At 60.6% G+C, this 16,721-nt stretch overlaps 1 protein-coding gene across 3 annotated transcripts in view; it reads left to right on the forward strand.

Moving 5' to 3' along the window:
• The first annotated feature begins 555 nt into the window (after positions 1-555).
• The window catches only part of FLT4 (fms related receptor tyrosine kinase 4), a 36,523-nt gene continuing 20,357 nt past the window's right edge, over positions 556-16,721 (forward strand). For 2 of the 3 annotated variants that reach the window (XM_077138187.1, XM_077138186.1), the window contains exons 1-2: positions 13,694-13,953; positions 14,437-14,681. In XM_077138187.1, the coding sequence (XP_076994302.1) occupies positions 13,721-13,953; positions 14,437-14,681 (478 nt within the window). In that variant the 5' untranslated portion in view covers positions 13,694-13,720. Of the gene's footprint in view, positions 645-13,693; positions 13,954-14,436; positions 14,682-16,721 lie in introns of those variants that run through there. The other variant, XM_077138188.1, reaches the window with a different exon arrangement.

Raw genomic sequence — 16,721 nt, forward strand, 5'->3', positions numbered from 1 at the left:
AACCAGCAGCCTTGAGAGATGAGGAGAACGACCAGAGAGAAAAAACATTTGGAGCACAGCTAAAGGAGAGGCCAAGCCTGCAGAGTGAGGGCGAGTTGTACTGGGTGCCCGCTGGAGGCACCCAGAACGTAGGAAGAGAAGTTAACAGATCGTTTTCTTAGAGGTCGATTTATCGCTTTTTGGCTTACGCTAAACTGTAGTAAGCGCGGACTGACGGAAATCGAGAAATGAGAGAAAACCGGGAGAGAAAAACGCAGTTGCATCTGTGCCTGCCCGCGAGGCTCCGCTCTCTGGGCAAGGGGTGCGCGCCACCAGTCTCCTCGGCCCGGAGCGGCGAGGGGCAGCAGGGGCCTCGGTAGGGCCGCCGGCCCAGCCTCCACGCGGGCTTGGCGAAGCCGGCGCTCGTCCTTCCCCAGGCTGCACGTCCAGACAGGTGGCCGGGAGGGGCGGAGAGAGGGGCGAGGGGCGGCCACAGCGCCCTTGGCCCCGCCCCCCGCCGCGCCCCGCCCCGCCTCCGCCCGCGCGCTCTCACTGCAAGCCCCGAGCGGCCGCCGCGCAGGTCGGTCCCGCGCCACAGCGGCCGGAGATGCAGCGGGGCGCCGCGCTGTGCCTGCGCCTGGGGCTCTGCCTCGGACTCCTCGACGGTGAGCGCCGCAGGGGGAGATAAGCGACGGCCGGGAGCCCGGGGCACCCGGCAGAAGGGCCGGGATGAGGAAAGGGCGGGCAGCGACCGCAGCCCCGGAGACGGACGGGACGGTCGCGCTGCGCAGCAGCGCAGGGACAGCCCTTGGGTCCCCCGAACTTGCTCCATGTCTGTGGCTCAGCAACCTGGGTAGGCCGTGCCCGTCGCGCCGCATGGTCAGCCGAGATACTTCCTTCCCTTCCTCGCTGCTCCGCGGAGTCCCTGCGCGGTACCGCGAGCACCGGAGACCGTTCCCCGAGCGCAGGCGGCCGCCGGGTCCCGATCTGGGTGCAGCGCGTCCGATCGTGCTGCAGGGCGGTCCTTGGAGGTCCCCAAAGGGCGCTCCGGGAGGGTTGGCCTTCCCCAGGTCAGGGGCTGCTCCAAGCGGGTGCAGGGGGCGCGGGGGGCGCAGGTGCGTAGTGAGACTTGAAGCGCATCCTGACCCGGCTACTCCTGTCGGGAGCCAGGGAGAGGCGGTCAGCGCCGCCGAAGAGGGGCAAGCCAGGGCTCCCCAGATTGGAGGGTCAGGAGGCTCAGAGGCCGGGCTAAAGGGCCTGGACGCAGGCGTGGGTGGCACGAAGGGGTCTGAAGCGCGGGGACGGCAGGCTTGCGTTGGGAGCAGCCAGGCGGAGGCGAAAAAGAAGAACGGGGTGCGGGAGTCAGAGTGTGCGAGAGCCTGATGGGTGGAGATGCAGAGTGTCGACCGGGGGAGCAGGACTCCGCATAGGGTCTTTCGTAAGGTCCCCAGAGACCAGTCATCAGGGAGGCAGGTCTGTTGCATAACAGAGCCCCTGCTCTCTGCTGGCCACCTGGGCCTTCTCGGGTACAACATCCTGGAGGACAGGGAAGGGAGGGGAGGTGGGGCCGCCCAGGCTGGGGGTGGGGGAGGAGGGTATCTGACTCTGATTCCTCCCTCCTCTGCACCCAGCTCAGGTCCAGCTCTCACAGGTGCTCAGTCTGTGTTTGTTGAGTGACTGAATGAGTGAGTGGGGGGGGGGGTGACAGGGGTAAATGGGGCAGTGGTTGGACTGCAGAGGTGAGGAGTGGAAGACCTTGCCTGGAGAAGGTGCCAAGAGGCAGTTGCATCTGAGCCCTGGCAGCTCGGAAGAGAAAATTTGGGACCCTGGAGGGAGGAGGCTGGGGCCTCCAGGGAGACAGGGAAAACCCGGAGAAGCCAGTGTCCTGGTGCCGCTGGGGAGGACAGTCAGACAGCTGAAAGTACCAGGCACGTCAGGTGCCTGAGGGAGTCCCATAAGGATTGGTGCACGTCAGCCTAATTGGAATCCACAGGATTTGATTCAGGGCAGTACCAGAGCTGATGGTGGAGGAGGGAAAGGGGGCAAGACTGGGCACCGTGTGAGGGTGCTAATTCTCCCCAAAGCTGGTTGTGAAGGGGAGGAGAAAGGGTGTTAGCTGGAGGGGACCACGAGGAGAAGAGGACCAGGCTGGGGCAGGCGTGGCTGCGGGGAGGTGCCCGAGGAGACCTTCCCGAACCCTGCCCTTGCCCCACTCACTTGCTGGGCTGAGGGGACCCCGAGGAACTCCCAGACTGGTGTCTGAACATCGAGGTGCAGTGGAGGGGTGGGGCAGCTGGCTGGGAAGTTGTTACTGGTTGTAGACCCCGACTCTTCTCCAGCTCTGCTCTGAAATTCTGTGCTGTGTAGCCCTCCCGTCCCCTCTCTGTGTCTTAGCTTCCCCATTCCCACGACAGGCTGGCAAACACAGAGGGGCCTGTGTGGCTTGGGGTGGGGCTTTGTGGTGAGGGGTCCCGAGTCCAGTCCACAAAGTTGGAGGCTGCAGAGGCCCACCGTGGTATCCAGGAACACGTGAGATGGAAGCTGCAGGCTGGGATGGGTGGGGGGAGAGTGGCACGAGAGGTAACGGGCCAGCAGCATTCCAGGCAGGGGGTTTCTGAGCAAGGGCCACCTGGTCAGATCCCCGAAGCCATGCCCAGGGGGCGAGCCAGGGCAGTCCTAGAGGGGATTGCAAGTGCATGCACCCAAGGAGATGCCAGCTGGGGAAGCTGCAAATAACAGGATGGACTGGACAGGAGAGAGGAGGACTAGGGGGTACTGGCCTCTGCCTAAGTGACAAAGTGGATCATAAGATTGTTTGCCCAGCGGGGGCCTGGGAGGAGATGGGGATGTGGGGGAAGGTTAGGAGCCCTCTCAGAAAGCACTGGAGACCACCGGAGGTGTGGGGGCTGAGCTTGTGGCAGGTGCAGGGGTCCCACAGAACTTCCTGGGAAAGCAGGGGACACCAAGGGTCCCAACTACCCATGCATCCAGGCACCAGGAAAAATGAAGTGGGGTATCAGCCTTACGGGGAAGTTCTTCTCTGTGTCTAGCTTACAGCCCTCCTGCTGTCATTTCCCCCCTCCAGAGCCTAGCCAACTCCCTACAGCCCTCTGAGATGCCCCTGGGATTGTGGGGCAGCCAGAGAGAGGGGTGCAGAGAGCTTCTCGCACCCTCTGAGCGAGTCGCAGCTGACGTGTCCCCAGCTGGTGCCAGGGATTCCTGAGTTTCGATCCTTTTCAGACGCTGGCTTCCTCTGAGATCTCCGTTTTCCTGTCACGCTGAGGGGAAAAGTCTGGGAGCAGGAAGGTGCCGGCACTTGGGGCTGGGGGAGACTGGGGGTGCTGACTGGGCCGCCCCGAATCCCTGCCCCACGCTGGGCTGGGTGTGGGGTCCCCCGCGGGCTGGCGTGGGGTGGGGGGCAGAGGAGCCCCGCCACGTGGCCAGCGAGGTCAGCAGGGGTTCATGGGAAAGGACTTGTCGGCCACGGGAGAGGACATCCTGGCTGCGTTTCCCTCTTCCTGCGCAGGAGCCAGCCGCCCCGATTTAGCAGCGCTGGGGGCCGCCCCCAACCCAGCTGGGCGGCCTGATAACAGGCAGGCAGGGCCGAGCCCTGACCCCAGGGGCCCGGGATGCCTGGCACAGCTGGCTGCAGCTGCAACTGCACCCTGAGGTGGTCGGGCATCTCCAAGGTGGGCAGCCCTCTTCGCACCCCACCCCACCCCACCCCCTCCTCCCACCAGGTCCTGAGGCAGCCAAGCCCGGAGCCGTCCAGTCCCCACTCAAACTCACCCCCACTCTGCTTCCAGTATGTCCCCAAATGTGCCTTCACTCTGACCTGGGGGGGCCGGGGGGCAGTTCTTTACAAGTAGATCTGAGCCTTCAGTTTTGCCCCCCAAAGGCAAAATGGTTGCTTGGGCTGACAGTGCAATTGCTTCCCGCTGGGGTTCAGGGTGCCCTAAGCCTTACGCCCCCCAGCCTGCTCCCACCGTGGCTGTGGACGGCAGGGGGGGCTGCTGCTCCAGCAGAGGGGCTCCGGGGTGGCTCCGCTCTCCAGGAGCACAGAACCCAGGTTTCTGGGACATTCAGACGAGACGTGGGACTAGAGGAAAGTCTTTCCCAAACCACGGTCCTCAAGACTGTACTCTAAATTCTGCCAAATGAAGATTCATTTGTTGTGCCGCACGCCTGCGCACGAGCGTGTGCACACACACTCAGAGGGCCCAGTGGTTAATCCAACTGCTCCACGCCAGGGTGTGTGGGCGCCTTACCCCTGTGAGATGGACCTCGTTCCCTAGTTAGAGATTCAGAGACTTTGGGGAACGGATAGGGGTCTGCGGCTCCGTCCCTTGGCATGAGGCGGTCAGCGGGGAGTGGGCACAGCAAGGGGCAGGCCACGCTCTCCAGTGAAAGCTGTATGGAGGTGGGGAGGTGGGGCCCTGAATTTCTGGCTGCCTCTCGGACGTTTTTACCTTGACCTTTCAAAAGTAGCGTATCCCAAGCAGACGCTTCGTCTACCCCCCAGGGCTGCTGCCTGCCTGATGCGTCTCAGTGCCCAGTACCTCCCTCTGGCCAGCTGCTGCGGGGCCTCTCCACCCCGCCCCCAGGCCGGTGTCCCTGTCGGTGCATTAAGTGCTGTCCTTTCTGTCGCCTGGACTGACCACAGGCCAGACACGAGCCGAGTCGCACAGTGAAGCGACACAGCAGCCCCTGGTCTTTGCGTTACGGAGTTCTCAAACGCGATAAACCCCCGACTATACAGCAGGAAAGTCCAGAGAGCCCCCGGAAACGGGGAGCTTCAGCTTGCAAAGCTGGGGAAGCGGCCCCAGAGCTGATGCGTCAGAACCAGGGAAGAGATTTGCCAGCAGTGGAGGGAGGAGTGTCCCAGACAGATGGCGTGGGAGGGGCGGCCAGGAGGGCTGCAGGTCAGGAGTGGATGGGGGATGCGCCCAAGGCTGACGGCAGAGCTTAGAGGGTCAGCCGAGGAGCTCAGGTCCCACCCACAATTGTGGGGGCCAGGGAAGCAGAGGATGGTTTTCAGCAGGAGAGGGACTTGTGCAGCTCCTCTGACCCCAGCTGAGGAGGCACCGCAGAGGCCAGTGCTGGGTGAGCGGCTGCAGGGTCAGCGGGGGTGGAGAGGACAGCGAAATGGGTCTGGCCAGAAGACACTCATGTTCAGGTTCAGGAGGACGCCGAGGAGAGAGGCCCGGGGCCTGGCACGGAAGGGGGTCGTGACCTGGTGGCTGTGCGGGGGGTGAGTGTGCATTAGGACCACGAGGCGACCGCGAGCCTGGGCGGAGGCAGCGCGGGTTCCTGGGGTCACGGAAGAAAGGTGATGAGATCAGCTGAAAGCTCTTGATGTCCTCAGCTGTGAAACTGCAGACGATGCAGATGTGAAGGACAGACGGGAGCCTCTGCATCCCTGCCCCCAGCGATAGTCTCTCACGAGTGGCCTCTGGCAGGTGACGGGCCTCTGGGGCCCAGCGTCCTTCTCTGTTCACTGGGGATGGTGCCCTTCCTCGGGGCATCCGAGGAGCCAGTCTTCATGCAGGGCGCGGTGCAGAGTGCTAAACACGCGTCCGCAGTTGTTGTTATAACAGGATGCATCGGGTCGCAGAGCTGCCAGGCAAAGCGTATGCTGTGTGCTTCGTTGCCCCGCGAGCGCCTGTTTCCCCACATCCTTGCCAATACTGAGGGTTATCTGTCCTTCCAGTACTCGCTCATCTGGGGCCCTGCGGCTCCGGCTTGTCCTCCCCTAAAGTGGGTGTGGCCTGGGACAGGCCAGGTTTGAGGGCTGGGGACGCCCGGCAGAGAGACATCACGGGAGGAGCGTCCACGGGCCCATGAGCACTGTCAGCGAGAGGCGGGAGGGCCGGTACCCAGAGCTTGAGACTGTTCGTCCCACGCTAAACTCCACCTCTTCAGTCCCCCTCCGGCCTTTGCACATGTGACCTGCAATACCTTTCTCTTGGGTCGATTCCCAGCCAACTCCTACTCCGTCTACAAAGCCCATTCCAGCCCACATGTACCTACACCAAGCTCTTTAAGCCCCAGGCAGGGACACAGCGCAGGGTTACAGTGAGATTCAGCAGCTGTGCAACGACACGCAAATCACTCGTCACAGCAGGACCACTGCAGAGTGCCCAGCGGTGGTCAGCCTGAGGTGACAGCTCTTGCAGTGCTTCTTTCTTTGTTTGTGTTTAGTATTTTTACTGAGATACGTCACACACCGTACAGTCCACTGTGGGGGTTCTTAGTGTGGTTTTGTTTTATTTGTGGCATGGACTTCCCAGTAATCCCGAGGACCACCTTCATTTCACAAGTGGGGAAACCGGGGCTCAGATAGAGGCAGTGGCTCACCTGACGCCACGCTACAGACACGGCAGAGGGTGTAAGAGGCGGGCAGAGGCGGGCAGAAGCAGCAGAGGTGGCAGAGGGTGTCCGAGGCGACAGAGGCAGGCAGCCAGGGTCAGGGCGCTGAGCCTTGCAGGGCAGAAGCTCCTCTGCCAGTGCATGGTCAGCTGCTCCTACCCGGCCATCTCAGTCCTGCCAGGTGGAGGGGCAGGGCACTTCCCGCAGCCTCTTCCCACACACTCTGCCGGTGCAGAGGCGGCTTTGTGGGTGCCGGCCGGTGGGGGTGGCAGGATAGTCCTGTCTTCTCCCCTCCAGGTCTGTGCTCAGGGCCGGGCCCGGCTTGGGAGGGAAAATGACAAGAAAGCAGGGATCGAGCCCATGCAGTTGTCCAGCCAGTGGACAGAGTCCCCGCACCTGGCATCCCCTGGTCCTTGGCCCTGGGCTGCAGCCCCAAGCCTGTTCCCGGGTACCACTGCAAGGGGGCATGTGGGTCGAGCTGACTGGATGGTCACGCTGCCTGCTGTCCTCCAGGGCAGCCCCAGGGAGAGGACAGGAGCCGGACCAGGGCCCATGAGGGGCCACCCCCCGGCTCGCAGGACGGCCTGGGCACGGAGTGATGGGCCGCCGAGAGTCCCTGGGACCGTGGGCAGGGTCAGGGCAGGCTTCGTGGACCTGCACACGAGCTGCGGCCCTGGGGAACCAAGGAAGGAGAGGAGGTTCTGACCTGGGGAGGGTGGGTGCCCGCTGTGCCTGAGCCCAGGGACCGCACAGCTCTTTGCCAGGCCAGAACGCCCCTCTGGGCTGAGGAAGGGCTTGGAGGGGGCACCTGGCAGCCAGGGATGGGGCTGCCGCTGGCGGGAGAAGGGAGAGGAGAGGACCTGGGTGGAGTGTGGCAGCCACACGGATGCTCCAGTGCCTGGAGCTGGCCCCCGCGGGGCTGACCCCTGACTCCTTCATGCTGATCCCTCCCTCTGCATGCGCCGCTCCCCAGCCAGGCTGGCCACTATGCTTCCCCTGTAGTCATTGGAAATGCAGCCCCAAAAAAGCCCCGGCTAACACCCACCTCTGCACAGCAGGGAAGGCTGGGCTGGGTGCTCATGCAGGAGCAGGACCCTCTGCCTAGAGAGGGGCAGAGGGCACAGGGCAGGGAGCACAAAGCAGGGGCACAGAGCAGGGCCACAGGGCAGACAGGGGCACAGGGCAGGGGGCACAGGGCGGGCAGGGGGCACAGGGCGGGCAGGGGCACAGGGCAGGGGGCACAGGGCGGGCAGGGGGCACAGGGCGGGCAGGGGCACAGGGCGGGCAGGGGCACAGGGTGGGCAGGTGTGGGGCTGAGGGAGACCATGGCTTCTTGGAAAGCGTGTCCTAGTGCCACGGTGGGTCATCTGTGGGACAAAAGCGAGACTCGCTCGTTTGCAGCGGTTCTCCCTCTTATGCTTCCTTGGGCTTTCCCTCAGTTTCTCCAGAATGTTCTGTCCTGACAAACATTGTCGGCGACTGAAAGGACGTAGCCTGCCCCTAAAACCCCAGGGTGCGAGGCAGGCTGCAGCTGGGGCCAACAGGGCCTGCATGGGGTGCCCCTCCCAGGGGGGCAGGGGATGCTGAGGCTTCGCTGGGCTGAGGGGTGCAGAGGGCAGGAGCCCCCTGACCCTGGCCTTGGCAGGCACCCTGCTGCGGGGGGCAGAGGAGGCAGTGCCTGCGGGCACCTGCCCAGTGCCAGGCTCACCCTCTACTGCCCTCCCCAAGGGGGGCTGGCACCGCCCCACAGTGGCCGCAGGATCCCACAGTTGGCCGAGGCTGGAGCGCCTGGCCCTGCTGACAGCACAGAGAAGAGGAGGTGTGCGTCCTGACCCTGCTGACCCCAGCCCGGCACCTGCCCCCACTGCCCCGCTGTAGGTTTGGGGGCCAGGGCTGAGCCGGCAGCGGGAAGGAAGAAGTCAGTTCCCGGGCCAGGAACAGGAAGGCAGGGGGAGTGTGGCAGAGGCCAGGGTGACAGTGCTTCCTGCTGCGGGAAGGGAAGGACAGGCAGAGAGACAAACAGCCAGGCAGGAAAGGATGCGTCTTCTTCGGGCACGTGGGAGCTCGGGCAGGGGGAGCCACAGGCCTGACTCTGCTCCAGCTGCCCAAGCCTGGGGACACTCAGCCGCAGGGAGTCTGTTCTTTAAAATCGGAAACATCTCCTCCAAAGAGCAATGGAGTCTGACACAACTGCACCCCCAAGGAAGACTTGGGGTCCCCTTAACCATCCACCCATCATCCATTCATACATCCACCTTCCCTTCCTGTAACCTGGTGGTGCATACATCCACCCTCGTAATTGTCTCCCTGTCCATGTGTCTGTCCATCATCCCTCCATCCTTCTGTCCATCCCTCTGCCTATCCTTCATCCATCTTTCCATCCATCCTTCCATCTACCCTTCCTATTTCCATCCATCCATCCATCCACCCACCCATCCATCCCTACCTCCATCCATCCTTCAACCATCCTTTCATCCAGCCAGGCTTTCATCTGTCCATCCATCCATCCATCCTTCCATCCATCTCTCATCCATCCTTTGTCCATCTTTCCATCCATCCATCCATCCATCCATCCCTCCATCTGTTTATTCATTCAAAAGCATGCATTGAGCATTTCCTCTGTGGCAGGTGCTGTGCTAGGTGTGGGGTGGGGTAGAAAAGGCGACTGTCGTGGTTGCTGCCCCACTGAAAGTTTCTGTCAAATGGAAGAATTGGGAAAATAAATATTAAACAAATAAGTGAATATTTATTTGTGAGTAAGCTAATTACAAATTGTGATATGTGGGATGAAATAGCAACCAGGAGTGAGAGATGGAGCCTGTAGGGGTTAGGGTTTGCAGGGGCGAGGAAAGCACGTCTGAGAGGAAGCCTGAAGGTGAGACGCAGCCGTGCGGGGCACGAGAGGAGGCGCACGGGAGGAGAGGGACGTGCACAGCCCTGGGGTAGGAAGGAGCGTGGCATGCTGGCGGAGTCTGGAGCTCATGGCAAGGGGAGCACGTGGACACCAGCTGACAGTGGAACAAGAGCACGTGGAGAGGTGGTCAGGGGCCGGGGGTGAGGCTAGAGTCTCCTGGAGAGGCAGGCTGGGGTCACTGCTAAGACTGAGGCACCAGAGCGATAAGGCTCCATTTGTGTCCTTAAACTGCCACGCTGACCACTGTACAGAGAAGGACCAGAGGACAGCAGAGTGGACCCCAAAGACCGCTTTGGGGCACGTGCAGTAGTCCAGGCCCACTGGCAGGAGGGAAGGGGCTGGCCGCAGGATGCATCCAGGCCCCACGGGTCTGGGTGGGGAGGGAGAGGCAGGCACCCACAGCGACGCCCGTTTGGGAGGCAGGAGGTGTGAGGGGAGGAGCCGTTTGGCAGGGTTGGGCGTTGGGCGCTCAGCACTGGAAATGCGGAACTCAAGGTGTCCACGTAGCGTCCGAGTCCGGTGGACAGTTGGATACTTAAGGATGGAGTTGAGAGAAGTGGCGTGTGCTGGACATAGAGACTGGGAAGGTGCCCACATGCTGGGGAATGAGGTCAGGGCGCCGAGGAGAGCAGCAGCCTTTAGGGTTGGGTGGAGGTGGGGGGCGATGGGAGAGTGCGGCCCCAGAAGCCAGCGAGATGGACGGACAGCTCAGCCCTCTGCCCTCGAGAGGCCCGGGCAGCAGAGGTAGAGGGCGCCCAGTGCGTCCAGGAAGGTTAAGGTCAGGGGAGCCTTGGCCACTCCTCTGTGAGGGGTGTGTGAGGCTGCAGCCCGAGGCAGAGGGGTGACTGTGAGAAGGGGGCGGGGAGCAGAGGCAGCCCCTCGACACACTCTGCTCTGAAGGGGTTAGGAAAGAGGGGCATGGCTAGAAGGAACGGGGGCCCAGGAATCGTTTTAAGAGGGGAGAGGATTCCGTAGAGCGAGAGCTTGGCGATCCAGAGAGAAAGGAATTATCTTCAGGAGTCAGGCTCAGGGGAGTGGGTTCCGGGCATGATGGGAGCCTGGTCTCGGGAGCAGGAACGGAGGGGCACAGGGCTTCCCGCAGCCCAGGCCGGTGTGGTGCGCTCTGGACAGGGGAGGATTAGGTGTCTCCATCGGTCGGCTTCCTCCACGCCGAGGGAAGGCAGGGGACACACCTGACCATTTAAGACCTGCAAACATGAAAAGAAAGGGAGAGCAGACTACGTAGGGCTCTAACTTTAATTCTGCCACGTTCCGCTGCTCAGGGGGTGGGGGCTGCAGCATGGAGGGGCCTTAAGGGCCAGGGTGCAGGTGAGTCACCACTGTGGATGCTGAAGTCATGGAGAATGGCATGGGCTGGGCGGAGCGGGGCAGTGAGCCAGGAGCTGTGGTCAGCAGAGAATGAGGGGAAATGAGGAGGTGAGCTGCCGATGACAGCTTTGGCAGGGAGAGGTGCCCAGTCACAGAGCAGGAGCCTCAAAGAGGGTTGCTACCAGGAGGGGAATTAGCTACGAGATGGCCAGCCCACCTCCCTCCTGCGGCAGGCAGCATGGGAGAGCATAAGCCACCCAGGGACCGTGGTGTCCTCAGAGGGTCAGGTTTAAGTTAGGAGGCGGAGGGAACATTCAGGGCAGTGAGGCATACAGTGAAGCTCCCTGGTCCCAGAGGGCAAGTGGAAACTTAGAGAGGGCAGCAGCACTAGGCTAAGTCAGGGGAGGTAGCGACAAAGGAGAGGCATGCACAAAAGGTCAGATGGTTGGGAAGCACAACGGATGGTCACCCCATGTCAGCACAGTCATCCAGTTGTTTCCATTGTGGTGGCCTCCATGAAAGAAGCTCTTTCTGGCTCCACCCATCCATCCACCCTCCATCCGTCCTCCATCCCTCACCCTCCATCCGCCCATTCATCTATCCACTCACCCACTCTCCAACCCAGCCAGCCAGCCAGCTGTCCACCCATCCGCCCGTCCACCCACCCATCCATCCATCTGTCCATCTGGTTATCCACCATTCATCTACCCTTCATCATTCCAGCCACCCCTGTGTCCATCCCCTGAATCCTTTTTGTGCATCTCTTCTGTCCTGGGCTTAGAAAGGTGAATAAAATACAGTCTGTTCCTGTGAACAGAAAACCACAGCTCAGTCTGGTGAATGTTCAGGCAGCTGGAGCCAGAGGAGACTGAAGCCAACACTGAGTGACGATGAGTGCTCCATCGAGGAAGGACATGCAAACAGACCTTAAAAGGGGAATTAGGAGGCCAGGGAAGGGGACACGAACGTGCAGTGAAAGGAGGAACAAAGGCAAACACTCAAGATAAGAAATGGCCCGGCACTGTAGGGCAGCGGTGCAAGGGCTGTGCCCTTGGAGGTGTGTCAGGAGTTGGAGCTGGAGGAGGGGAAGGATGGGCGTGCGCTGCTGGCGAACTTGAACTTCATCTTGCAGGCAAAAACCGGCCACCTAAGGAGGCTGAGCGCCGTCCCCACAGCTGGCTATGGCCAGGTGTGTGTCTTGGAGGTGTGCACACCAGGGAAGGGGCACCGCGGGCTCCTGGGACCCAGTGCAGCGCGGCTCACACCGCAGAGGCTTCCTTCCCCGCAGTGGCACAGCCCTGCCCCTCTGGTCGCACAGCCCCGGCACACCTCTGCCCCCTCCTCTCCGGCATCCCTCCCAGTCTCAGGTCCGCCTGCACACAGCGCCCCACGGGCCCCTGTCTCGACCTCCGATGGGGTCCGTCTTCCCCCAAACACGCCCCAGCCTTTCCGTGGACGCACCATCTTCTCAGGCGCCCGCACGTGCCCAGCTGTGGACCGGGCATGGCCCTGTTTGGCTTCCACCACTTGGAAAAATCCTACTGTTCTTCAAAGCCAAACTCAAGGGGCCCTCCCAGGGGTCCCTTCCCGGGCCCTCAGCCCCGCGTGGAGGAGAGCCTGCCCTCCCCTCCCAGCCCCTGGAGCAGCCTGTCTCCCAGCACAGGTCGCTCTTCCCAGCAGACCAGGCGTGGTGCCGAAACAAGGTCTGGGGCGCGTCGTGGCTGCCCTGGGGTGGGGCTGCCTGGGGTAGAGCCAAATGCAGTGGGGGGCCCAGGGCTCTACCCCAGCCCCTTTAGCTGCCAGGCCAGCGCCTTGGGCCCACTGGGGTAGGGGGGCAGCAGAGCCAGCATCCACAGCCTGTGGGCCGGGAAGGGGCCGGTGGGGTGGGGGTGTGGGAGCGGCTGGGCCCCGCCCGGAGGCGAGGGCCTGGGGGAGGGCAGGACGCGGCCCTCCCTTCCTGTTGTCTCAGGATGGTCTGCAGGATGCATCTGCAGAGGCCCAGGCCTCCCAGGGCTGCCCCCACCCCTGGGGTCCCAGCACATTCACGCGCAGCCTCAGGCGCCCCCCCAAGGGCGTGTGCAGGCAGGCACTGGGCGTCAGCGAGGCACACACACACTCACATGCACGCAGCTGGTCACACTAAGCACACACAAATACAGACAGACACACGCAGACCCTGCCTGTTGACGCTACCACACACACATGTACACACAAAACCTCACACACACCTGCAGGTAATGAGCATACTTACACTAGTGTGTCAAAAAGAAACACCAACACACATGCTTGCACAGCCACACACACTACTCAGAGATACCTGCCACACTCAGCAAGACAAAAACACACGCAAAATCCCATGGACACAAAGCACAGTCCACACTCACAGGTACAAACACACAAACACGCAGACGCACACCACAGACGGCCCACCCGGGCCTTCAACTCCACATGTGGATCTAGAAAACCTGGCCAGCTGAGAGGCACTGGCCAGGCCTTGGCTGGTGTCTGCGTGACCGTGGTGTCGAGACAATCTGGTGTGTGGGGTGCCCCTTGGAGCTGCCTCCTTGGGGTCCCCCCTGGGACTGTGGCCGCGGCTGGGCTCTGCACCGGGCGGGCAGGTAGGCTGCAAGTGTGGCCTCGGGGGACCAGGGCCAGCCAGAGGCAGGGAGAGTCCTTGGAGGCCGCGGAAGCAGGGGGCTGGGAGCGGGCGGGTGGATTCAGGGACTAATGGGACACAGAGTCCACAGGTCCCGGGGCAGGCTGGGGAGACCGAGGCTTAGGGGCAGTGGGCTCTGGGACCACGGTGGTGGGGCCAGGGGCCAGCCTGTGGCTCTGGGTGATGCCAGGGCACCCCCTGCACTGGGGCAGGCATGGGGGCAGCACAGGGACAGCACGGGGATAGGTACGGGGACAGCATGGGGACAGCACAGGGGACAGGTACGGGGACAGGTATGGGGACAGCACAGGGGATAGGTACGGGGACAGCATGGGGACAGCACAGGGGACAGGTACGGGGACAGCATGGGGACAGCACAGGGGACAGGTACGGGGACAGGTACAGGGACAGCATGGAGGACAGGTATGGAGAAAGGTATGGGGACAGGTACAGGGACAGCACGGAGGACAGGTATGGAGAAAGGTATGGGGACAACACGGGACAGGTACGGAAACAGGTATGGGGACAGGTACAGGGACAGCACGGAGGACAGGTACGGGGGCAGCACGGGGGCAGGCACAGCCCAGGGACAGTCTGTCCCCACTGCAGGCCTGGTGAGCGGCTACTCCATGACCCCCCCGACCCTGAACCTCACAGAGGAGGTGCACGTCCTCAACGCCAGCGACAGCCTGGCCATCTCCTGCAGGTACCGCTGCACTGGGCACTGAGAGGTGGGGGCGGGCGGCAGGGCACACCCAGGGGGCAGAGGAGCCCGGGGCTCAGGGACACCCCCCCGCCCCGCTCATGCAGCACCTGGCCGCAGGCCCACCGCTGTGCCTCGCATTGCACACTGCACCTGTCCCCGGGCCACGCTGCCCCGACGACGTCACCTGCAGCCACCCCAGGGCCACTGCGCACTGACCCGGGCCACCCTATGGGCCCCGGCCACCCCATACTCAACGCCCCACAATGAACCCAGGTCACCCAGACCCACTCCTGGGTCACCCCACACGGACCGAGGGCCCTGGCCCTACCGCCCGCACCCCGGAGCCCCAGTGTACCCCGAGCCCCCCGCCTGACCCCAATGTGCCCTGAGCCCCCTGGCAGCCTCCTGTGGACTCGGAGGCGGGGGGGGGGGGGGGCCTTGGTGCTTCTCAGGCAGCCCTGGGTCTCCTCTGTGTTCCTCCAGGGGCCAGCACCCCCTCGAATGGGCCTGGCCTGGGGCTCAGGGGGCACCAGCCACAGGGGAGAAAGGGAGTGAAGACGCGGGGGCCGTGCGGGACTGCCCCGGCACAGACACGAGGCCCTACTGCAAGGAGCTGCTTCTGCGTGACGCACGGGCCAATGACACCGGCCGCTACCTCTGCGCCTACAAGTACATCCGCGCCCGCATCGAGGGCACCACAGCCGCCAGCGCCTACGTGTTTGTGAGAGGTGAGCCCCAGGCTGGCGGGGTCCCCCTATGGCTGGTAGGGACCCCCAGGTTCGCAGGGTCCCCCAGGGCTGGTGGGGTCTCCCAGCCTCCTACCAAAGTACCGCCCACTGGGGACTGGCCACCACTAGTCCTCTTCCCGTAAGTCCCGGGAGGGGCAGGAAGTCCCCCTCTGTCCCGGCGACGCGTCTGTTCTCACTGTTGAAGAGTGTGTGCACGGGAACGCGGGTCTTCATTTAATCCTCACCGTGCGTGTGCTGGGCAGGCCGTGCGGGCTTCCTCTGCTCACCCAGGGAACAGGGACTTGAATTCATACACCGACTTCACAGCATGCAGCCCTTACACCCAGTTACATCCTGTCTGCATGTGGCTTCTGTAGACAGGACCCGAATTTAAAAATCAACAGTTTGTATTCAGACTGCATTAAAAATTTATTAGCTTGTGGGCACAAATAGGTGCTAGTCTTGTTTCTGTATTTTTCTCAAATTAAAATGCTCTTATCCGTAGGTAGTGGAGAACCTTAGCCTACCTATGGGCATGCCTAAGAGTTACTTCTGGAGGTCTCTGTTGTTGCTCAGATGTGGCCTCACTCTCTCTAAGCACAACTCTGCAAGTGAAATCATTGCCCTCCCCCTACGTGGGACATGACCTCCAGGGGTGAAAGTCTCCCTGGTGACGTGGGAGATGACTCCCAGGGATGAATCCAGACCTGGCACTGTGGGATCAACAATTCTATCCCAACCAAAAGGGGGAAAAGAAGTATAACTAATAAAGTTATCAGTGGCAGAGAGAGTTCAAATAGAGTCAAGAGGCTACTCTGGAGGTTGCTCTTACCCAAGTTTCAGGTAGACCTTGCTACCTATCATAACCTGCCAACCCCCAACCAGGACCATTCCAGCCAATCCTAAAGAACACCTAGGGCAATATGTAAGATTCCACGAGGATCCCATGCACTAGAGTAACTTTCCAGAAACCTTCAACCTTCAGATGGATCCCTGGACCCAGTAAGTCCTGAAACCCAGAGGGCCCAGCCTCTCCAGAATGTCAGATGATCGTTCCATCTCCCTACCCCATATTAGTGACAGACCCTTCCAACATGAAAAAGTTAGAATGACCATAGCCCAAACACTACTAAAGAGAGGGATAGAAAAGCAAAGGTCATAGTGGAGTTATACAGTGAAGATAGGATTTAAGAAATGAAAATGAATGCTGAATTATTAAATTGATATCTCTTTTAGTTTCCAGTATCTTAGAGCAGTTAGAAGTAAAAACCTAAGATTGTGGAATTGTAGCCTATATCAAACTCTGAAATTATGTTCTACAACTAATTGTGGTGCTGTGCTTTGAAATTTATTGCTTTTTTGTGTGTAGGTTATTTTTCACAAAAAAGAAAGTCAATTGCGGTGCTAAAAAAATATTTCAGCTTCCAGCCTCCTATATTCTGGAGCAGCCAGAAGGAAAAATCTGAGATGATGGTATGGTAGCCCATGACAAACTCTGGGAGCTGTCCTGTAACTACTTGTTGAAGAGTGCTTTGAAAACTATTGCTTTTTTCTTTCTTTGCTTTGTATATGTGTTATATTATACAATACAAAAGTTAAAGAAAATGAAAAAAAAATGATTGAAATGGTAAATTTTGTTACATGTATTTTACCATGATAAAAAATGTTTTTAAAACTTTTTTTAAAATGCTCTTATCTTTTCTCATGTTATAAAAATGGTGTAGGTTTTAGTACAGAAATTCAATAATATGTAACAAAGTCCAAAAAAGAAATAAAAAATAATCACTGAAATCCCATCACCTAGATTGGTCTAACTTTTAAAAAAAAGTTTTTTATTGTAAAATGCAACATATATACAAAGCAAAGAGAAAAAAGCAATAGTTTTCAAAGTGCACTTCAGCAAGCAACCACAGAGCAGGTCCCAGAGTTTGTCGTGGGTGACCGTTCCACCATCCCGGTTTTCCCTCTAGCTGCTGCAGAGCACTGGAGGCTGGAAGGAGTATTAACACTGGTTCAGCAGCCACACCCGCCGGTTAAATC

Source organism: Tamandua tetradactyla, chromosome 20, assembly GCF_023851605.1.
Source record: "Tamandua tetradactyla isolate mTamTet1 chromosome 20, mTamTet1.pri, whole genome shotgun sequence".
NCBI classification, from domain to species: domain Eukaryota; kingdom Metazoa; phylum Chordata; class Mammalia; order Pilosa; family Myrmecophagidae; genus Tamandua; species Tamandua tetradactyla.